General features: G+C 35.2%; 1 protein-coding gene and 1 pseudogene across 1 annotated transcript; one reads left to right on the top strand and one right to left on the bottom strand.

The window, feature by feature from the left end:
* Positions 1 to 12,413: 12,413 nt before the first annotated feature.
* LOC120270195 lies at positions 12,414 to 15,452 on the bottom strand (annotated as a pseudogene).
* A 5,057-nt stretch (positions 15,453 to 20,509) lies between these two features.
* On the top strand, positions 20,510 to 22,076 carry LOC120270095 (acidic endochitinase-like). The gene is made up of 2 exons (XM_039277108.1): positions 20,510 to 20,927; positions 21,487 to 22,076. Exons 1-2 carry the CDS (start codon positions 20,516 to 20,518, stop codon positions 21,897 to 21,899), a joined length of 825 nt encoding a protein of 274 aa, XP_039133042.1. The 5' UTR covers positions 20,510 to 20,515; the 3' UTR covers positions 21,900 to 22,076.
* The last annotated feature ends 3,182 nt before the right edge of the window (positions 22,077 to 25,258 follow it).

Raw genomic sequence — 25,258 nt, 5'->3', positions numbered from 1 at the left:
AAATATTCATATGTACGGAAAAGGAGGGATGAACTGTGAATATTCAAACTAGAAGGGTGTTTCTGTGAATACCTGAACTTTGGAGGGATTTTTTGTTCATTTCCAGAAAAAGAAAAGAGGAAAATGGAAGAAGGAAAGATGAAGATGATGATGATGATGCGATAAAGTTAAGAAGAAAAGGAATAAGAAGGAATTAGAAGAAGAAGAAGAAGAAGAAGAAGGAGGAGGAGGAGGAGGGGGAGAAAGAGAAGCAATTAGAAAGGAAGAGAAAAAAGAAAATAAAAAAAAAATCCAAAAAAATATAATAATAATAATAATAATAATAATAATAATTAGAGAACTGATTTATTTTTATATTTTAAAAATCAATTCTAAAATATTAGCCTTTTTTTAAATCTATTTTTAATTTATTTTTGGGAAAATTACTGTTTACCCTTCGTGAATTTCAAAAATTCCAAAACAACCTCTCCAATTTTGGCAAACCCCGGACAACCCTTCCGTTATTGTTCAACTTCCCTTTTACCCCCTGTCGTTCACTTGAAATGCGACCATGTTATGAAATTCCATTTTTGCCATTGAAAATGACGGGAAAAAACGGCCACTTACATCATGTCCAACCTTTATACATACAATTTTGCATTTTTTTGTTGCCTTTTGTCAAACAAAGTTTAGAAGGCTCATCACATCTTCTTCTTCTTCTTCTTTTTCTTATTCTCCTCATTTGGTTTGTTATATTTGAATTCTGTCGGTTTCTTGATAAGGTGAGAATTTTACATTTTTTGTTGCCTATTGTTCACGGCGCTGACTTCTTGGGAATTGGTGTTAGCTTAGCTGAGATACGTGAGCGATTGGGTCTTGATGTTCCCCTTGTCAGGGTAAAGTTTGTCACACCCGATGGATATAAAACGGTTTGTCCAATAGAAAACGAGGTTCACTTTCAGTGGATGTGCCATTGTCGATCTTGTCGAGACAGACGCTATGCCATTGTCGAATCCTACTGAAAATGAGTTTTTCTTGTTGTAAGATTCTTCTCTTTTATGTTTATCTAGTTATATAAGTTGATTAACGTTTAACGTCACCTGTCTCTATTTAAATACATTATTTTTATATTTAACAATTGTCTTTTTCGTTTAATTTATTTGTCAGTATTCAACTATTTGCATTACTGTTTAACATGTAATGTATTATTTAAACATTTTATGTCTCTGCTTAAAATATTTATCTTTTCCGTTTAAACTGACTTGTTGGCAGGTGGCCAATGGCAAATTTATGGTATCTCGTGCACAAGAATTAATGACAGCATTAAATTTTCTAAAATTGACATATATATCGGAAGACCCCTTTCTCTTTCTTGTTAATGAGAAAAGCTCTGTCCCCCGTGCGTTTCCTTTTTTTTTCTCGGATTTGAAGCATCAACCAGCTTACAGACTTCACACCATAAGTGAGAAGGAAGACCACTTCCCCTGGACACCCCCTCCTCCTCGTCCTCTGCTTCTTCTCGGATGAGTTTCATCTTCATGTGTCCAGGATATTTGTTTAAAGGATGTGTCATGATCATCTTCTTCTTTAGAATCAATCACGCAACAAGTTAAACTTTCTTTTTCTATTCAAGTCAGAAAGCCCGCCTAATTGCCTGAATAGGGAGGATGACGGGCAAGCAATTAAGCGGGTATTTTGACTTGATTAGGACAAGAAAGTTTTCACGTATTGCTTGATTGCGGAGGATTCTCTGGAGAGGGTGACCTTGACACATACTTTGAAATGAAATTGATATTTATCACTTGAGAATTGTTCTCATCGTTTAAAAAATTTTCCTTAGTGTGCAAATATTATTGTTTGTGTTTAACTCATAGGATCTTCGCTTCATTCAGACCACAAGTTAAACTATCTATTCTTGACCAGGTCGAAATGCCCGCGTAATTGCCTTAATGCATGGATTCTCCAGCGGAGGAGGACGGGCGTTTCGACTTGGTCAAGAAAAGAAAGTTTAACTATCTTTTCACTTATTGCTTAATTGCGGAGGATTCTCCAGAGGAGGATGACCATGACACATCGATTATATTTAAACTGTTTAACTGCCTTTTTTAACTGTTCGTATTCTATATTGTATAGGTTCAAGTTGATGCGCAATTATGCAACCGCCTTGCGCATTCAAAGGTAGAGATACTTGTTGATAAAAGCCGAAATCTTAATAGACGAACTAGGATCGACTCACAAGTGTTCGATGCCCATGAAGACATTGTAAATGTTGTGGATGTTGTAAATATTGTAAATATTTTATTTGAAATGAAACAAACGTATCTGAGTGTGAACTTTTGATATTTAATCAGAGGTAATTGTAAATGTTTAAATATTTTAAATGAAACAAACTTATTTGAGTGCCAACTTTTGATATTTAAACATTTTTAGAAACAAAAAATGGCATTGTAAACAAACAAAATGTTAAACAAAATCGGCTTAATTTTTAAATAGTAACAACGGTGTTTAAACAAAAAATAAATATGTTTAAACAGTGACAACGGTTTAAACAAAAAAATAAATATGTTTAAACGATATACAAATTATTTAAACAATGAACCGATAGTTTAAAGAATATATATAATTGTTTAAATGTAAAAAGGTTGACGTTTAAACAGAGACCCATGAGGTACCCAAGAGGATTGATGGAATGTCTATAACACGATGTTTTGGAAAAATATCCATCTTCAACAAGATGTCGCAGAAAGCATTCAATTTAAACAATTACATATATTTTAAAACAGTTAAATCAAAATATTTAAATGGTTTACATATTGGTTTAAATGACATATTGTCAGTAACAACATTCAATTTAAACAGTAAACAAGCAAGTTGCTCAAGTGTTCTCTTCATGGAGGCTCATTTAGTGAATACAATATCAGTAACATCATTCAATTTAAACAATAACATATATTGTTAAACAGTCAAATGATAATATTTAAACGGTTTACATATTTATTTAAACTATATAAAAAGGTTTTAAATACTGAACCAACATGTTAAACACTGAATCATATTTGCTAAACATTAAAGATTGATATTTAAACAGAGAGAGAGTCATGATAAGTGGAGTACTTTCTTTCGAGCGATGAGAGGTTAGCTTCTATCGTCCTTTGCTTACTTCACACTGCAACATCTTCCTTACAAGCGAAGAAAAATTTTGAGACAATGGTGGAAAGCGACAATGGTGGAAAATGAAGAAGAACTACGAGCCAAGGAGCCAGTAATGATTGTCTCTAGGGATTAACCCTTGTCGGTCACTTCAAGTGGGTCCATGTAATGAAATACCTTTTTTGCCCTTTAAAATGGTGGGAAAAATACCGCCCAATCACATCGTGTCTGACTTTATGCATACAGTTGTGTACTTTTTTGTGAAACACATTTTAGAAGGCTCTTTATGGATAGTTTTTGTTCAATTTGATTTGGTTTGTTCAATTTGAGTTCAGTAGTTATATTATGGATAGTTTTTGTAGTATTACTAGATACAACGGGGAGGGAAGAGAGCTAATGTTCACGGCGCTAACTTCATGGAAGTCGGTGTTAGCTGAGATATGTGAGCGATGGGGTTTCAATGTTTCCCGTGTGAGGGTGAAGTTTATCACACCCGACGGGTATAAAACGGCTTGTCCAATAGAAAATGATGTCGACTTCCAGCGGATGTGTCACGTTCACTCGATCTTTAAATGCTCTATAGTCGATCTTGTTATGGAAAAAGACAATGTGGCATTGTCGAATTCTACTGAAAACGAGCTTTTCTCATTGTAAGATTATTGTCTTTTATGTTTATCTAGTTGTTTAAGTTCATTACAGTTTAACTTTGATAGTCTCTGTTTAAATATATTCTATTTGCATTTAAATTTTATCTTCATCGTGTAACTATATGACTTAACGTTTAAATTATGATGTTATCATTTAAGCACATTATGTTTCTGTTTAACTTATGGATGATTTCATTTAAACTGAAGTGTTGGCAGGAATTCGGATTCTGCGAGCGCGCCCGGTCAACCCCATGGCAAACCTGATGGTGTGGGATGCCTTCCTTCCTCGTCAGATCATTTTGAAGTGTTGTCGTTGGATATCGGACAATGTTTTGAAGGTGTTGAACATTTCAGGGACGCACTTCAAAATTTTACAATCAAACGGAATTTCGACTTCAAATTCAAAAAGAACGAGAAACACCGGGTGACTGTGGAATGCGCTGCCGTTGGTTGTGAATGGCGTCTTCATGCATCAAAAGAATATAATAAAAATATTTTCAGATCAACCCGTCACACACTTGAGGTGGTGGAGTGGGATCGGCCTCACACCCAAAAGCGTCCAAAAAATGGGTAAGTGCACGAGTGATACAGAAATTCAAAGACCGGCCCTTGTACAAAGCCATTGATATTCAGAAGGACATGTTGCAGGAATATGGTGTCCACATTCCATACAAGCAGAGCTTGGTTGTTAAAAGAGCATGCCCGGGTGGTGCTCGGCGGCAGTGACATCTCCAGCTACGATTTGTTGCTCTGGTACGTGGATAAGGTGGTTGAGACAAACCCTGGCAGCATTGTGATTGTGAAAAGAGGCGGTAAGCGGTTTAACGTGCATTCTTTTCTTTCAGAGCGTGTATTGTCGGATTCAAGAACGCTTGCAAGCCGCTGCTGTTTGTCGATGGTACCCACCTCCTTGGAAAATGTCGGGGTACTCTACTGGGTGCTACAAGCAAAGATGGAAACAATGGTTTCTTCCACGTCGCCTTCGGTATTGTCGACAACGAGACTGATGCCAATTGGACTTGGTTCATATCTAAGTTAGGTGATGCTTTATTTGAGGAAAGAGATTATCATAAGATAATTACATTCGTCTCGGACAAGTCCAAGGGCCTTGTGAACGCTATTGCGAGAGTCTTTCCTTCTTTCCCACATGCATGCTGTCTTCGACACTTGGAGGCCAATTTCATGAAAGCCAACGTCAGACTAGGGAAGGCATTGAGAGATGAGTGCTGGTTTATATACTTTCGTATTGCGTGGGCATCCACGGCTAAAGATTTTGATGATACTGTGAATGAACTTCAGGCCACATCACCGGAAGCCCATCACTGGTTGATTAATAAATCGGATATGGTACATTGGTCGAATTATCTATTCAGAGGCGAATGTCTGGGTGAGTTGTATTCAAATGTCTCGGAGTCGTTCAATGTTTGGATCATAGAAGCTCGGCATTTGCAGGTAACGAAGATGGTTGACTCAATAAGGTATTCTAATGTTCATTTTCACTTAAGAATTCGTATTAACCTTTGAAATAGTTTATAATTAAATTTTCAAATATCTTTTTCTGTATTTAACCATCTACATCATTGTTTAATTTATGATAATACCATTTAATAAAGTGTGTTTATGTTTAGCTATCAATGTCTTTGCTTAACCTTGTATGAAATTTGTGTTGTACGCTGTATAGGTTCAAGTTGATGCACATGTTATGCAACCGCCGTGAGCAAGCGAATAAATAGGAGACCTACTTGTGCCCAGACATACATTCGAAGGTGGAGATACTTATTGAGGATAGCCGAAATCTTGGTGTTGGTCCTTGTGTCCATGATCATTATGAAGTGATTGACCAGTGCAGCTACTTTGTAGATCTTGCCATCAGAACATGCTCATGTCGCAGGTGGCAAGTTTATGGTATCCCGTGCAAACACGCTTGTGCTGCATTAATGCAAACAAACACCAACGTTCATCGATTTATTAGCGGCTACTTTACCGTCAACAATTACAAACTGGTGTATAAGGAAGCTATATTCCCCATACCCGACGATGACAAGCCTACGTTGCAGCCACTGCCTTGGCTCCTGTCACAATCGCAGATCTTGCAATGAAACTGTCGCCAACTAGCTATTGTAAAACAACTGATTTTTAAAAAGAAACAAACTTATTGTGTGCCAACTTTTCATTTTTAAACAGAGAAAACCTTATTCTTACAATTAACACATGTATTTATATAGAGACATTGTTATTTTAAACGGTAAATAGTTATTTTCACAAGTGACTAGTTCGTCTTAAACTGTAACATGGATATTTAAACAATGACATTGACAGTTAAACAATGAAACTTAAAATTAAACAATGAAAGTGCAAGTTAAACAATGAAACTGGAAGGTTTAAAAAAGAGTCAAGTATATAAATATAGATACATGTAAATTTACATTGACAAAATTTTTCATGTTCTTCAAAAATAATGAATTGAATTTAAACTGGTTTACATTTAAAACTAAGATAACGTATTCTATGAACCCACTTTCGAACACTCCCTTTTGGCAGTGATGCCAACTGCCCTCCCTTCCTTAAGTATGCGGGAAACATACTTTAATCGCAGATAAGGGACGTCCGTCTGCGGTAGCCGTAGCTTCTCATCGGCGAGTAACTGCTCGATAAACCGCATTACATAAATGGCGCAGTCGACACTTCCTTGTTTTTGTCATGGGGTTTCAGTGTCGTGAACAAGTGGGTACTTTGCGGTTGCCGACTCGCCGAACTCTATGTCGATACAAAGGTCGAATAAGTTCTGCTGTGGAGGTATACAAGTTGATATTAGAATAGCGGTTATTTACCAAACACTATTACTCAAACACAAATTATTAAAGCACTTACCATTTCTAGCGCATCTTTATCGTGTTCCTTGCTTTGGCATGAAGAATAATGCATGTATTCTTGTTTGTCATTGTCAAGGACGACTGTGGACTCTTTTTTTCTCACTCGGCCTCTTATTAGGGTTAGATCGGTTAAAATAAATGGATCACAAATCAAATTAAATTTTTTATGACTTCAAAAGATTATGGGTTCATGACTTCCATTAGGGGCAAGCCCTTAATGTTAATTACCCTGGACATTGTCGCAGGAACCTCTGATTAAGAAATAAGTGTGAACAATGAAATAAGTTGTGACAATCAATTTAATTTATTTCATGGATTTCATCGAAAATACAAGAAATTTGAAATCATCTGAACTTATGAACTTGTGTCTTGGGAATGTTTGCATCTTTTGATTTGATTTGTATTTTCAGTTCTGGATTCTCTATGTTGATGAATCATAAACTTGATTTTGACTTTCCATAGGCTTCGGCTTTGTGCTTGTGAAGCTTCCTTCAAGTCTTGACTTGTGAAACTCTTTGGGTCTTTGACTTATGATGTCTTGACACTGATGAGTCCAATTATCGATTTATATGGATTTTGAATATTGACTTTTGGAACTCTTTAGGTCTTTGACTTTTGATGTCTTGAGACTACTGAGTTCAATTGTCAATTTATATTTTAACTTGTGAAACTCTTTAAGTCTTTGACTTCTGATGTCTTGAGACCACTGGGTTCAATTGTCGATTTGTGTAATACCCTGAACCTTTGGATACCTGTTGGAAAATATATTCAGGGTATTACTACAGTTGCAGTAAGATTTTTCTACGGAGTAATCTTGTTGAGAAACCCCAAGTGAAAGAATAAGGACCTAAGTGTAAAAGTTTTTAAAAGATTTTGGGTTAAAGAGTAAAAGGAAAAGGATTGATATAAAATGTTTCTGGCAACCAAGGACTGAAAGGTAAGATGAAGGGATCTTTTTGAAATATTGTGCTATAATCCAGGGAGCATTGGATAATTTTAAAGGACCTTTTTGAGAATACTATTTTTATAATTCAGGGACCATTTGTGAGTTTTTTTCAGAGACTATTTTTGTAAGAAATTAAGTTTTTGAGGGACTAAATGTAAATTTCGGCTGAATCATAAGATTGGAGAAAAATTTAGAATTTGTTCATCTTCTTCTCTTCATCCTTCCTATGCTACAGTAACCCGTGAGAGAAAAATAAAATAAAAATGAAATTGAAAAGGAAAATGGGAGGCTTGAAGGAGTTTGGAGCTTGGAGAATGCCGGAGAAAGTTCACCGGAGTGTTTGTTTGCTTGGTAAGGATTTCTTGGTGTTGTATTTTCATGTATGTATGCATGTATGTATTTTGGGTGATTTTGGAGGAAATAATGAATTTGTTTTGAGGAAATCATGATGGAGTTGATGAGGGTGTTGTTGTGAAATTGTTTTTGTGTTGAAAACCTTGTATTTGTGATGGAAATTGCTTGAAATGGAGATGAGTTTGCCGGAATTACTGTAGCAATTACTGTAGCACCGAGATTAGGGTTTTGTTTGGTTAATTAAATTGATTATGATGATTAGGAGGTTAATGATAATGGTTAGATTGAAATGGGTTGAGTTAGCCAAGTTGAATTGGTTGGATCTAACCAAGTTGGATTGAATTGATTGAGTTGAATCAATTTGGTTGAGTTGGGCTTGATCAAATCAAGTTGAGATGGTTTGGGTTTGGTTCAGTTGATTTGGGTTAAGGGTTTTGGACTGAACCAAGTTGGTTCAAAGGATTTTGAATAAGAATTGAGTTGGTTCAAGCTGGTTCAGTTTGATTGAGTTTGGTTCAGTGCAATTAAGCTTGGTTCAGTGCAATTGAGCTTGGTTCAATGGAATTGAGATTGGTTCAGATTGGTTTAACTATGTTTAGTCTAAATTGAGTTGGTTTAAGTGCAATTGAAAGCCAGTTGGATTATGCAAGGTCGGATTTTAACCGATTGGAGTGAGTGGGCCCAATAGAGAGTTGATTATTATTTTTTTTTTTGTATTTTCTTTTGAGTTTAAATATATTATTTATTTTTATTATATTATTCTTGTTAGGTGTTGTTCAGTCTTGGGAGGGAATTCCAGGTCTAGCAAGGAACCCAAGGACACCAGGTGAGTTGGTAGTGGCTATTATTTTAAATAATTGTTTAATTATTATTATTTTGAAATAATTATTTAATGGCTAGTATTTTGAAAATAAATGTTTAAGTATTTCATTTTATCATGTTTGATTGCGTATAATGTTGAAGTATACTTAAACTTATTTGTCGTTGATGTTCATGACAATCATATTGATACATCAGCTTTGTATAATTATACGTATTTATGAATAGTATAAATACATGTATATGTGATTTAATTATTCGGTTCATGAATTTATTTTTGAATGGTTATATATGCTTTGATTTGGAATGATTTGTGAAATCATGTGCGTGTATTAAAATGTTTTACCGACAATATTTGTGGGACTGGTTTTCATACTTGGCATAGGAATGGTATTTTGTATTTGGACTTTACTGGTATTATGCATGTATCGTACTGTGAATGTCCTGGATAAGGACCATGTGATATGATTTATACAGTTTGTATTATTGCTGCATCTACATGTTGGTTTGGATGGTGGCGGCGGGCTAAGGCCCGACTACTGCAGTAGTGGGTCCCCACGGGCCAACGTTTAGAGGTGGCGTGGTGGACCTGAGTGTTGATTTGTCCAGGTCAGGTGGGAGCGTAGAGCCCTGATTGGATTATACATCGGGATCCCGAGTCGCACATGGGGACCCAGATGGGCCAACGTCGAGGTGCGAAGACCTTGGCGGCTCCTAAACTAGTCGCGACGGCTAAGTGGGGAGAGTTTTTCAGTCGTGGAATTGAGAATGAATTTTTTTATATTACTTGTTATTTTTGGGTTGTGATGAGGGGCGAGCCCATTGCCGCTCTTAGGGAGGCGAGTCTCTCACAACAATTTGGATTTTCTTAGAAAATTGATTTGATATTGATTTATGATGAGTTTATGTTTCAAAAGTTCTTTAAAGATGTATTTTTGCTAGAATTACATTATTTTTGGAAAAGTTGGAAAAATTATTTGAGAAGTTGGTATTTATATACTTTATATACATCGTATTTTAGTATTTGAAATTATTAAGCCACTCTGAAGCCAATCGAATGGGTCAGAGTGCGAGGAGGCGGGACCCTAGATTGCTCGATCGAGTATAGAGCTAGTCGGGGGTTGAGTCCGGGACTGCGAGTGGGTCCCTCTTTCTTTCTTTCTTGTTATTGGTGTCATGATCTTGTAGCGGTTGTACCCATAAATTAGAGTGATTATATTTATTATATTTATGTATTTGAACATGTACTTGGTGAAAAATTGTAAATTGTGATTTGTAGGTCTGCTTTTGTTTAAAGCAGGTTGTCAGTTTCCAGTTAAAAGGGAATTTTAACTGATGGGTGCCACATTTACCTCGGTAGAAGGGGTGGGTGTGACAATTTGTATCTTGACTTGTGAACTCTTTGGATCTTTGACTTCTGATGTCTTAAGACCACTGGGTTCAATTGTCGATTTATATTTTGACTTGTGAACTCTTTGGGTCTTCGACTTATGATGTCTTGACCTTGCTGAATCCAATTGTCGATTTATATGGATTTTTCGAGTCTTAACTCTTTTCATATCTTAAATCTCGAGTTGACTGCTTTAGTTTTAATTTAATTTTTTTTTGTCACATGTCGCTGCATATGCCTCATCATCGCGTTGCATGCCTCGTTGTAGTCTTGCATGTCTCATTGCCGACTTGCCTCGAGATAAGCATTCTTGTCATTTTTTTCCGAATAAGTGATTTTGTTATTGCTTTGAACTTTCGGACATACATATATATATAAATGTATATGTACATATATAAAAGGCTGGTTGCATGCCCTGAAGAATGCCCGGATTTAATTCTTCTAAAATTTTTATTAGACACATCATTCATGCGATTTTTCATAGTGGGACCCACTTTTGAAATTGTTTTGCCACTTCAAGATTTCCATTCAATTTATAAGAGACAGCATCATACCATGTCCATCCATCATCCTTTAATCAATATAGCATGTTGCTCTGGGATGTTTATATATATATATATATATATATATATAAATAATCCCATGTGAATGGTGGACCCGTCCTATTGAGAATTCTTCATTTTAACTAATGATACACATGAGTAAACATATGTGCATGCATGCCATTACATTGCATTTCATTTTTGAATCCATAGGTGTCTTGATTGTGAGGGAGACATCCACTAAAGTGTTTGGTTGGGCACGTACATGCTTGCATGCATGCATGTAATGCATTTATTTAACTACAAATCTTGTAGTGTTATCATATATATATATATATATATATATATATATATATATATAATTGAGAGAAACACAGACATATATATTATTCATTTTTTTTTAAAATGAATTTCTTTCGACAAGAGAGAGAATCTCACGTGGATTTTTTTTATGATTCCTCAACCAGGTATATTGTTCTTAAAGACTCCCTTATATTGCGTGAGAGAATTGCGAAAGAAAGGCAGCCATTTGCTATGCTTAATGACCTTCATTTTATTTCTCCATTCATTGATTGTGAATTCATGAGTATGAAATTTTGGGCCCGGAACAACAAGTCCGATTGGGTTGGGAAATATTTCAAATTCCAAAGTTTCATTGAGAACCATCATCAACTTCTTGCATATGATAGAATGAAGATTTTATACAACCCAGTATTGATTAAAATAGTTCTGCATTGTTTATTGGGTTCTTGGTTTTAGTTAGAGTGTTCTAGGAATTCACTTTTGGGCCCATCCTGCAATCATGTACAGGTTTAGTCTTAAGGAAAGACTTTTCTATTGAACAACACCTCTGAATATGAAAGAAGATGAGTCAAATTTTATGGGATATCCCACCATTTGAAATGGCCAAATGCGACTTTAATGCTAAACTAAAATCAACAATAGAAATATATATTTAGATATATATATATATATATGTATATATATATAATGATTTAAAGACCTTATATATATATATTCGTCCAAGGCCTATTTATCTGTTTTGTGGGCTTTTGAAGTCCAAACATAACTATATAATATGGGGCTTCCTTTATGTCTTGGAGAGACTTCTTATGCAATCATAGACATAATGAGTTGTGCGTTGTTTCTTTTGGTTCACTTCTTTGAAACTGATCACATCAATATTTCTTTCGTTATAATTGCTAGTTCAAATTTCCGTAGTCTTGGTTACATAATGTCTTCCTTGTATTAACAGTGTCATCATAGCCAGTATCTTAGGATCCGATGAACCATTTCTTCCCATTAAATTCCTACACAACTTGCACAATATCATCAGGGTTATCTAAAATTGACAAACCTAAAGCACTTGGATTTTCCATCTCTCTCCATCATTTTAAGATCATCTTCTGAAGTATATTATGAGAAATTCTTTACAGATGCCTTATTAAACTTTCCCATGTTCACAACACCCTCTCATTACTGTTTTCGAAAGAATGGTTAACATAACTTTCTAATCATTCAAAAGCATGTCATTAAAAGCCTCTCTATTGCACTTTGGGCTGCCTCCTCTAATTCATATTGAATAAACCCATAATCTTTTAACTTACATTCAAAATTTTCATGGCTTTTGTTTCATTAACAAGATTGTGTAACCAAATGACATCCTGGTGCTAGCGTCCCTGCAAACAAAGACCACTCATAGCTTTTGTTACATCAACAGGATCGCCTAACAACATAGACATGGGTAACAGGGCCGAAAGCACAGAAAAGCTTAAGGAGGTCAGGTTCTCGGGTATCTTCTGAATGATTTATAACTTGGACTGAGTTCTCATCATTCCGACGTCTCATTTCAGTTCCAGATCGCTTAGCACCTGCTCTCATGCATGTTGGGCGGCATATATGCACCACCTGCATCCTTGTCAGCACCTGATGAAGCTAAGGTTTCTTTTGGAAGGTTGTCAACAAAGGCATCAACCTGTGGAGCCAGATCTTTATATGGGCACTTTGATGTCCAGTGATCACCTTTTCGGTCACATGTCCAGCATACCATAATGATAGCACCTGCTTTTCTCGTAACAGCTAATGTATCACTGGCAACCTTTACTTATTCTGGTTGACTACTTGGAGACTTGGTCACTTAGGGAGAATCTCCTCTGTAGAACCATGGTAAGGCAGCTTCCAGCGTCTTCATGGGCGGCATCCCCGAACTTGCTTCAAGACTTCCGCTCCATCGGGCGTTTGCTGAGGTGAGTACGAGTAAGCTTGCGGGCATAAGTAGTGGTGTTGAGGACAACAGCACCGAAGGCATGCGGCAAACAAAATGGCACCACCGAAGGTAGGCAGGGGCAACAACAGCGACGTTAGTAGTGAGAGGAAATGATGAGCTACTTCTTCTCCTCTCTTCACGTTCCTTTCTCGTTGGTTTTCCCTCCTCCTTCTATCTTCTCATTTCTCTCGTCGGTCCTCCTCCTCCTCTCTAGATTCGTGCGACCTCCTTCCCCCTTCGTCTTCCTCTCTGCCCTTTTATAAAGGCCAGGCCGGTGTCAGTTGTGAAGATCGTGAGGTGGTCTCTTTGATCGTGACCCTTGACGTGGACGACCATGGGCAGTTATCACGATTGGTGACGGAGATTTTTCTCGTCCCGTGACCACGTACGACCAAACATATTAGATATATAAATATATATATTTGATTTCAAAATTTTATTATATATATATATATAATGTTATTATTTAATATTATTATTATCATTTTCTTAATATATATATTATTTGATATTATTATTATTTTTTAGATTTGATTAATATCATTGTCGTTATTATTTTTATTATCATTATTATTATTATTATTTATTTGATTTGATTTATTTTTTTTATTATATATATACATATATTTATCCGATTTGATTGTTTCATTTTATTTTATTATTTTATGATTATTATTATTTTATTATTTTATTCGATTTATATATATACTATCAGATTTTATTTATATATATATATATATATATTTATCTAATTTGGTTTATTTTATTATATATATTTGATTCATTTGATTTGTTTTGTTTTATCTTTTATCTCGCCATTTAAAATAAAATAATTTTATTTATATATATATTATTAATAATTATATATATAATTTATATATATTTTTTTAATTTATTTTATTTTATTTTTCTTATTTTAATTTATTATATTTATTATATATATGTTTGTCTCGTGATTTGTATTTTGAGATTAAGATCACCTCGAGATCGGTGCTCTTGGCTAATCTTAAAATTTTGGATATTTTGAATCGCCTTGAAATTTGTGTTCTTAGCTGATTCAGATATTTGAATATTTCTTTATTTGCCTCGAGATCAGTGTTCTTGGCTTATCCGGAGATTTGAATATTTAGATCGCCTCGAGATCGGTGCTCTTGGCAGATCTTGATATTTGAGTATTTTGGATCGCCTCGAGATCGGTGCTCTTGGCTTATCCCGAGATTTGAATATTTAGATCGTCTTGAGATCGGTGCTCTTGGCTAATCATGATATTTAAGTATTTTGGATCGCCTCGAGATCGGAGCTCTTACCTAATCTTGATATATTTTGATATTTGTGTATTTTGGATCGCCTTGAGATCGGTGCTCTTGGCTTATCCGGAGATTTGAATATTTAGATCGTCTCGAGATTGGTGCTCTTGGCTGATCTTGGAATTTGTAATATTTAGATCACCTTAAGATATGTATTCTTTGGTGATCTTGAATATATTCAAATTTTATGAAATTTATTTATCTTATCCACATGTTGTCCTAATTTGATTATGATTGGGTCACATGTGGTTTTAAAATTTTAATTTGATTTGAATTAGGACATGCAAAATTTTTATATAAACAACGACGACATGGAAGTGGTCATTCATAATTATCGGGAGGATTACAATTATCATAGCCATAGTGGTATCATAATTATCATAGCCATAGTGGTATCATGTACGTCTTCCTGCATTACATAAATAGTGCCAGTGGTCGTATGATGGAGACGCACTTCTTATAACGATATGGCACTATGCTCAGTGACTTTTGGATTATACATATGAAAGTGTCCATCACAACGTATGCGACCATCTCCTTCCCCTCAAGCAGATCGAATAGCCTGGACCGTGTGGTGCAGACAGAGTCATTCTTCCATACGATAGTGCTGCGATTAAACAGTAACAGAGATACATAAACAATATTGTAAATATTTAACTGATACATCAACCGTTTAAATTCTATGTCGAATATTTAAACGTTAACTATATAAATTAAATGGTAACATATAATAGTTTAAATTCTATCTGGAATATTTAAACGTTAAATATATAACTTAAAGGGTAACATGTAATAGTTTAAATGCTATGTGGGATATTTAAACGTTAACTATATAACTTAAAGGGTAACATATAATACTTTAAACAATACCATAAAAACTTCAAACTTACTTGTTCATAGGGCAGTTGGGGAAGATCCTTATCAACTCATGTTCATACTTGTTGAGGCGCGGTTGGCCAACGTATTTTTTCTTCTTCGGAATAAAGACTTTTCGAACTTCTTCCAATTTTTTATTGCATTGATCTTCTCTCTCGTCGTCATTTCGGCGGCATTCCCTTGACCCTCGTCAACAGTTGTTTTGGGATTATCATGTGGCACTGTTGTTGACGGGTGCCGGTGTTTAGCACCAGCATCATCTTCCTTCGATGCGGGCACGACAGCATCATCAAGCGGAGACATATCCTTACATGCTTCTTGTTGTTGTGGGATTGTGTCTGCCTTCGATCCGGTATTGTCGGCCGTTGGTTCCACCGTGACTATGATTTCATTGATTATAGAGTCAACGACCTTCTCAACTGTGGCCACGACAACAGCATCAATGGGAGACACAATGTTAGCTGGTTCTTGTTCTTCAGAAATTGTGTCCATCTTTGATGTCGTACTATCAGCCGCCGTTCCACCGGGTTCATGATTTCGTTAACAACAGAGTCAACAATCTTATCAACCGCGGTAATGGCAACATCATCTAAGATATCCTTCATCGTGACGGCCATGTCATCAACGGTAACACCATCAGCCGCCGATGGTGCTACTATTGTTTTATTATCAGCCGCCAGTGGAGACGGAGGCATATTGTTTTCTTTTTTTTTACAAGCCTCTTCGAATGAGGCTGTTTTTAAATGACCTCCCCGATGATTTCATCGTCATCGAATTCTGATGTCGCGTCCGTCCCGTGTGCTTCATTTGTTCGGAGGGACGGCGCAGTCGATTGTGACCGGCCTTCCAATGCCTCAACCCGAGCGACAAGCCGAGGGAACTCGGTCATCAATATCTGGAAAGTCTACAGAAGAGTTGCAGTGACATTCTCTCCTAGTGCCGTCATGGGCGCTGCCATGGTCGGGGGGACTGTCGATGTCGTCGTTGGGGGTGTTGCAATCCGGCGGGGTAGGGGATAGCTTCACCGGCGTCGAGGAATGTGTGCTCGTTTTGGGCTGGAAGTAAGAGAACGGCGTTGAGCGCGCACGGAAGAGGTTGCCTTCTCATCTTGCATTCGAGCAAGTGGTTCCGGAGTAATAGCATCCAACCGACGGTTGGTCCTAACAAATATATCTTCATCAGCATTCGCCGGAACCAGCTCAGAAAACTAACATGTGTAAACCAAACAATCTTAGCAAAATCATTCAGTTGAAACAATAAAAACTATAGTGAAACATTGAACTTATATATTTAAACATTATAGCATAAACGTAAACAGAGAACAAAAGTTTTAAACATTGAAGAATACTTTTTAAACGGTAAATGAACAAAGTTAAACGGTAAATAATATGTTTAAACATTAACTTCTACTGTTAAACACATTGTTCATGATTTATTACCTCTTTTCTTTCGAGAGATGACAAACTGGTTTCTATCATCGCTTGTTTCCAGTAAATATTTTCACCGTAGCACAACATCCTTAGGATCTTGCAGAAACGGACTTTCTTTCTTGTTCCGGTTAGCTCGTAAAACTAGATGTTAAGCGCGACCGGGCAACGCTTAATATACCCTGTGTTGGTCTTCTTCCCCGCGCATTTAGCTTGCACTCGAGCAGCTGTTTGTGGAATGCCCTCCATAAGCCACTTGTGCGTCACCTGCGCCCATGCGTATCGCCCCATGCCAGGTAGATCATGGACATAATCAACGATCTAGTTAGGAACCGAGTATGAGGTATTTGGGAAGAGGATTGTACCCATGTGGTACACCATCAGTAGTTTCACAAAAAAAATTTCTTCTCCCCTCTGTCCAACGAGTTGTTGAAGGGTGCTCCTGATGGAGTCTCTGTGTCTCTCGTAGGTTTCGGATAAATACCTCTCTTTGAAAGCTGAGCGTGTTTTCTTTTTTTGAAATACGAATGTGTCTCCATCGCAACGCAGACCAAGAACAAGGGCCACATTTTCAGGCCTGAAAGTCAGCATGCTTTCCTCGATCCTGAATTTAATGGTGCGGCTATCGTACCTTTGCAACTAAGATTCAAGAAGGGCCCGCTCTTGGAATACAGCTTCCAACTCAGTAAATGCTGCAAATGGTGTCCTTTGGATGATCTCCCAGTGTCGAGGGATCATGTGAACTTTCAATTCAGCCACGGTCTCTACTACCGGTGTCAAGTAGCATTGCCCATTAACTAGATTGACCGCTATAATCACAAGCCCGCGACAATAACAGCACATTCAGCTAGCCGTATTCACAAATTGTTAAGCGGAAATATAAGTTATTAAACGATAAACTCTCAATTCTTAAACAATGATATCACTTGTTAAACAGAGACCTATATTATTAAATAGGGATACCAATATTTAAACTCAGACGACAAAACTTAAACGATAAAAGCTCATTTTTTAAACGGAGACCTCATTTGTACAACTGCAACCATATCAATTGAAAGGGAAAACGTACATTATAAACATTACGCAAATCACAACAATCGAAAAACTATTTCGATCGTGTACACAGACGAAAATGTAAAACAAAACAAAACCCTAGCCGAGAAATCTCCCTGCAGACTAACAAAACCCCAGCCGATAAATCACCCTGCAGGCTTCAATGTCTTCCAATAAAAACAAAATCACAAAACAAAACCGAAAAATGTTTCTTTGTAACAGAATAGTTAACATAAAACCATAATCAATAACTTAGATTGCAAACTGATGAAATGCTGAATACTTGCGCGGGACTTCTCCTTTGAGACACCGGTGGAAAGGGAAAAGCTGAATTTTATAGAGGATGTGCCGCAAAAATGGCTGGAGACGCGAGTTGAGAGAAGACAAGCAAGCGGCTCAAATGGTTGTAGCCCTAAGAAAAACCTCCCCACTTTCTCTCACACAGCCGAAATGGCTGCAGCCACGACTTCCCGTGCAAGGGCATTTTCATCCATAAAATTTAAAAATCACTCTGTTAACCACCGTCACATACTTTGGGGGTTTCAAAATCATGGAGTGTAAAAGGAATGGGGTTTGGGGATTGCAAAATTAGGGGGGTTTGTTTGGCAATATGGCAAACTTAGGGGTTTTTTTTTGGCAATTTCCACTTTATTTTTTTAAAAAAATATTTTTAAAAAACACCGCTAATGGCACAAAAAAGGCTGCTAATTTAGCGGCGTTTGCATATAAATGCCGCTAAATTACTTGGTAAATTAATTATTCTTTTTAAATATAAAACACAGCTAAAGGTCTCAAAAACACGGCTAATTTAGCGTCGTTTACAGAAAACCACCGCCTATTGCTGGAACATTGCCGACACTATTTTATTTAAATATATACTTATATTATATAAGTATGTACAAAACTAATTAATAAATATATTTTTTAATTCGGGCTGAGCCGACCTAGGCATGCTTGGGCCCGTGCTTTTAACAATAAAAACCAAACCCCACCTATTTTTAAAATAGGCATTTTTTTTTTGGTCTAAGACCCAGATATCAGGCCTTATATATTTACCCAAACCATTTCAATTTTTGGGCAGACGTTTTAATTTAGGCTGCTAGCCCATCCCTTGGACAAGTTTAGTTATTACCTCATGTATTAGATTGTCCTACATGATAAATTTTGAGAGGATCATTAAACCCAGCACATGTTGACCAACTTGATCTGGCCATGCGTAAAGGAGGTTATGCTGACTAGCAATATTGGCATCTTGATGAGTTCACAGGTAAAAAAACTATGAGAAATAATCAATAAAAATAGAATTTTTAAAAAGTTCAAATAAATTCCAAATATGAAGAATGAAAACATCAAAATTACAAAAATGTGAGAATTTTTAGGTATTAAAAAAATTTGTAAAGAGATGTTCTTAGTTGATTAGAATTTGAATGTAATGCATAATTTTTTATTGTAAGCACTTGTTGCACTTATATAATTGTTTAGTTTCATTTTTACTACAGGCGTCCTTTCTGCTCCGCTATAATGATATTTCTATTTTTAATTTATTAATTTTTTATTTTTAATAAAAAATGTTAATGATATTTTTATTATCAAATTTTTTTTATTTTTAATAAAATAATGGCGAAGAGAAACATGCAATCTTTTGTTTTTAACTCCATACCAGTTTAAAAAATAAAAAATAAAATTTATGAAGTTACATATGTTTTCTACATTCATATCATCTGATACCAAACTATATTCTTAATTACCATCTGACATTGAATTTGGTCATGAAATGGCATTTAGAATTCGGAAGGCTTTTTCCACATTCTTATCCCTTACAACGATCCATATCATGAGCATGTATTAAAGTATGATTGAGTAGAGAAATAGAATGATGATTTATCTCTTGGACATGAAACATCTTCGAATTTTGCCTCTAAAGTCTAAGTCATATTCAAATTTTGCCTCAAGTCTAAGTCAAGCCATCAAGGAAGAAGAAAAAGATTCATGCAACAAATAGTTAGGATTAATAGTTTTTGTTGATGTTATTGTATCTTATGGTTAGTTTGTTTTTTTTTAAAAAAATTGGATAATCATTGCTTTAATAAGGAATATCTTATTGTTTAACACCCAACTAGTTCAACCAAAAAAAACGTCCATAAAGTTATGAGACGTTTTCTACATTGATTACATCTAATACCAAACTAGGTCTATGATAAAGTTACAAGTTAATTAATTTTTCTACACCGAACTTAATTGGTCATGAAAAAGCATTAGAACATATATAATTAAGTCGCAAGGTTTTTTTCCACATCCATATCCCTTCAAAACTAATTAAATCATGAGAATGGATTAAAGTAAGGTTGAGTAGAGAATGAAGATTAATCTCTTGCACATGAAACCCTCATCATCTTCAAACTTTGCCACTGAAGTCAAGCCATCAATGAACCGTCACCATTAAATAATGGACATTAAGCATGACAATGAAACAAGAATAAGTACAAACAAAAAGTTTTCCACATGCACGTAAACCTAACATATCTAGAACTATTAAGTTTCCACAATGTCCCCTCTAGATTAATGGTTTTTTTCGCCACATACATTGCCGGCCTCACTCTACCACCCAAAGTCACACGTAACTTACGTTCAAACCAGCCAAACCTATGGATATTCTTCTCATATGTCCAAATATTCAGCTTTAAGTTAACTCTCGTCTTACAAACATATAGCACAAGACTGGATCCCTTCAAATTAACCAGGCTCTAGTGAGATATGATAAGGTAAACTAAGAGATGAATCAGCAAAGAAAAGTCAAGCATGCATAAGAAATTCCAACTCTTTCTCATCTATAAATACCCTACAATCTCCATTCCAACTCTTCATAACTAACTAAAACTAGTAACCATGCATTCATTTAGAATAACATTCCTTCAAGCTATCCTCTTCGCCGGAGCTGTTTCCGGCCTTCTCTCCCGCTTCGCCGTGGCACAAAACTGCGGCTGTGCTTCCAACCTTTGCTGCAGCAAGTATGGATACTGCGGCACCGGTGATGCCTACTGCGGCGACGGGTGCCAACAAGGGCCTTGCTATAGCAGTGGTAGTGGTGGAGGATCTGTTGGTAATATTGTAACTCAGGCATTTTTTGATGGAATCGCAAATCAAGCAGGAGCTGGATGTGCCGGCAAGGGCTTCTACACACGTGATGCTTTCCTCAGCGCGGCTTCGGCATACTCCCAATTCGGCACCACCGGTGCTGATGATGTGCAGAAAAGGGAGATTGCCGCATACTTCGCCCATGTCACCCATGAAACCGGACGTATGTTCATTTATATTAATGTTACTAATTAATTTAGTTTCAACGTAATTTGCATGCATGCTTGCAAAGTTGCATGCATCTTCTTCTCAAACACAAGGACAACCTTCATGTATACATGTAGTACTGCATTAGATTGAATTTATTATGATTAAGTACCATTTAGTTAAATTTATACAAATTCTGTTTGGTCCAATCCCAGAAAGTATGGGCAATTTAACAGAAAGTCGTGGACTCATGTAATAGTAATTGTTCTGAACTCAATTAATATAGTATTAAAAGATGTAGGCCCTTATGTCTATGTACATCGAACTCTAGATCCGAATTCTAATTAATGCAATAATATTAAAATCAGCTCAAACACCTAACGAATGACTAGTTATTAGATTTATGAGCAAATTAATTAAGCTTGGAAGGTTAGACAAGCAACCATATATAAGTTCATAGTCCATGTCAAAGTCTAATAGTCTCTCAGCTCATCTATCAGCTTATTTAGATTTGAGACTTTAATTAATTTACATGAATTCTAATTAATATATATATACCTTGTTCTTTGGTGTAGATTTCTGCTACATTGATGAAATTAATGGAGCTAGCCAGAACTACTGCCAGGCTAGCACAGCATATCCATGCAATGCCGACAAGAAGTACTTTGGCCGTGGTCCTCTTCAGCTTACATGGAACTACAACTACATCGACGCCGGCAATGCGCTCAACTTCGACGGCCTTAATGCTCCGGAGACTGTGGGTTCCGACCGGGTTATATCCTTCAAGTCTTCTCTTTGGTTCTGGACAGCCAAAAAGGTGCATGATGCCATAACTTCCGGTCAGGGCTTTGGAGCCACCATCAGGATCATCAATGGCGGGGTTGAGTGTGATGGCAAGAACACAGACCAGATGAATGCTCGGGTTGGATACTATAAGGACTACTGCTCCCAGCTTGGGGTTGCTCCTGGAGATAATCTCACTTGTTAGATTATTAATCATACATAGTTTTATAATTAAGTACATGCATGCAATGTATGATAATAAATTGGTGGGAGATCATGAGATGCCCCACTGTGTAATGTAGGCCATTACACTTTGTGTACGTGTTCATTAGTGGCTCTAAAAATCTTTGATGAATAAATAAAATCTATATCTTGATAATAATGTCAATTTCTTTTTTTTAAAAATCAAACATCAAAAGATAATGGACGCATGTTGGCGTGTCAAACTACATAAAGGTAATCTTGAGTGAAATCCTGGATTTAAAATTTTGAAATCTTTAATAGTTAGTAACTATTTAATCACTCTAGGTCTCTAACAATGATCTGAAAGAGCCAAAATAGCCTTTAGACTGTAGTATTTAAAAGACGACCTTTTTCTTTAAAAAAAAAATTGAATGTGTAATGGATAAGGTATTTACAGTGGATAATTAGCTGAATTTGTTATGTAAAACTCCAAAACATTTTTTAAATTCTTAATTTTCTTTAGTCTTTCTATATATTACATGTTTTTACTATTTTCAACAAATATATATTTTTAAAATATTATTTAACTTCAAAAACAAAAATGAAAATAAAAATAAGACATGATCTAATTCTCTAGCCATTAATGGCTTGCCCAGCTTGGCGCCTTGGCATAGTTGGCCAACATTAATAAGACATGATCTACTAAATATAAAATTGGTATAAATATTTATTTATCCTCACTATCATTTGAGCCACACGCATATGGCGACACGCAGGCAGTTGGTGTCTATTTTTTTCTTACTATTTATATATCATTGATGGGCTCGATTTTTTTTTTAAAATAAGGTGGATAAACCACAATTTATATATCATTGATAGGGGTGGATATAGGTCAGGGTCTGGGTCCTGACCTGCTAGACTCAAATATACTAACCCATATATTCGAGTGAATTTGCAGCTATGTCTCAAAATGGGTGTTTTGATCTAAACCCCGACCCATTTGATTGTCATTAGGCCCGAGCCCATTTCTAACCCGACCCAAAGAATAAATAATTTTTTTATGAAATAATTGAAATAACTAAATAAAACTACTACTACAACCCCTAACATTTTTTCAAACATTTAAAAAAAAAATATAACACAAGTATTATAAATGTTTACTCTTTTCAAGCCTATTACTATTATATATATATATATATATATATATAATTATATATATTATAAATAATATATGATATATATATATATATTATTTATTTATTCAGGTCGGGCCGGGTCAAAATTCATTTGACCCAAACCTAGCCCGAAATTCAATTGGGCCAAAACATTTGAGTCCAACTCAGTTTTTTGGGCCAACTTTCTAAACCCAAGCCCTGTATTTCTTGGGCTGGGTTCGAGCTAGCCCATGGGTCGTCCAGCCCTTGTCCACCCCTAATCATTGATGGGCTTGATTTAATATGAGGTTTCAACATTAAATGAGAGCGAGAGATGTGAAAGTATTCATATTGAATGCAATATTTATTATTTTTTATTTGTCAAATTTTGAAGGCTTTTTTTTATTTTTTTTACTTTTCATATTTTAAAAATTTTGTACAACATTCAATAATTTTTTTCAAATTTATCTTTTAATTTAATGTACTTATTTAATTTTCAATAAATTATAATCAACTAAGCATTAAATTATATATTCCACTAGTGGAGTTTTAAATAAGGGTAGTTTGAAAAATAATAAATTTTTTTATAAAATATAGACAACCAACTAATTTTAACCAATTTTTTTTAATAGATGTAAATTAAATAAATGTGATATGTAAAAATGAACGAGATGAGTATATTCCATAAATTTATGGTAGTCTCTTGTAACTTTTAATTTTTTTTTATTAAACCAAATACCTTATTTTTATGTTTAAAAGGACATTTTTCTTTATGCTATACTCACAAATATTGACATAACTGGTCATTTAGGATAAGAAGTAACAAAAAGTACAATATATCTATTTAGTTTAACTCATATTATTTATTTCATAACTCAAAGAGCATGAGTATTTTTATTTTTATTTTATTTGATTTTTATGCCAGTCTATTACTATTTGTACGTTGGTTAAGCTATTTTTCTAAGTTCAATAGTAAAAATATAACTCAAAATTAATAGTAAAATAACTCAAAATTCTTATGAAATAACTTTTAAAATCTTAAAATATTTATTAATAGATTCCTAAATTCTCATAAATTATGGACTGCCTTGGGAGTTAATTATGATCTGAAAGGATCCTCTTGGTCTGTCACATGCCTTTAAATAAAAGTCCCTTTCCTTTTCTGTCTTTTCTTATAATGTACACAATTTTCTGTCCCACTCAACTAACTTTGCAATGTCTAAGTTATTGTGTATATATATATATATATCGTCACAGATGAAAAGTATTATTGTGGTTATAAATAGTAACCCAGTAAAAAATAGGATATATAGTAACTTAACAAATCTGGACCATCTAACCCTATTTTTACTAGATCTACAGCAAAATTTATAAAACCAAAACCAAACTAATCAACCCAACCTAACCCATAATTAGCTCTAACTGTAACACATTAATCGTTACTTCGTAATTCAACGGATCCTCACTATTGGATAAATAGTATTACTGTGTTTATAAATAGTAACACTGTAAAAAGTGGTATGTACAGTAGTTTGATTTGAACCGTAATTTGTGCACAGTAACTTAACAAATATGGACCATCCAACCCTATTTCCACTAGACTTACAGCAAACTTTATAAAACCAAAACTAAATTAATCAACCCAACCTAACCCATAATTAGCTCTAACTGTAGCACATTAATCGTTAATGTGCTCACCTACGAACGTCCGCAGATGATTTATTTTCATATATATATATAGAAGGAGATGTGTTCTTTACTTGTTTGTTAGTTTGATGTATTTACCTTTTTTTTTTTCAATAAATTTGTGATTTATTCATTATATTTATAAAAAAAAACCACAATAAATCTAAAGAATCCTTGTTATAGAATTCTGAAAACTACACCTGTTCTCCTGCCTTCATAATTTTATTGGATGGTTCTTTTCTTAATTTCCTTCTCATTTGGCAACACTTATGAACATCTCAAATACCCAATTTATTTATTTTTTCAAAATTAATCGAATTTAAGCCAAGTTCACAAATTTTAACTGAGTTGATTTTCTCGTTTGGCAACATTTATGAACGTCTCAAATAATCAAAATTCATTGTTTAAAGCATGCATTTAAGTTTAAAAAAAAAATCCAAACTTTCGATGCTTCGGAGGCTAGAAATCGATGAAATATGTATGAAGGTACATAAGGGGAAAGAACAAAACAAGGGGGGCCCTCCAAGATAATTGCAAAGAC

Source organism: Dioscorea cayenensis, chromosome 10 (assembly GCF_009730915.1).
Source record: "Dioscorea cayenensis subsp. rotundata cultivar TDr96_F1 chromosome 10, TDr96_F1_v2_PseudoChromosome.rev07_lg8_w22 25.fasta, whole genome shotgun sequence".
In the NCBI taxonomy this organism is placed as follows: Eukaryota; Viridiplantae; Streptophyta; class Magnoliopsida; order Dioscoreales; family Dioscoreaceae; genus Dioscorea; species Dioscorea cayenensis.
The sequence above is the reverse complement of the archived record's forward strand: the minus strand, read 5'-3'. Positions and strand labels throughout refer to the sequence as shown.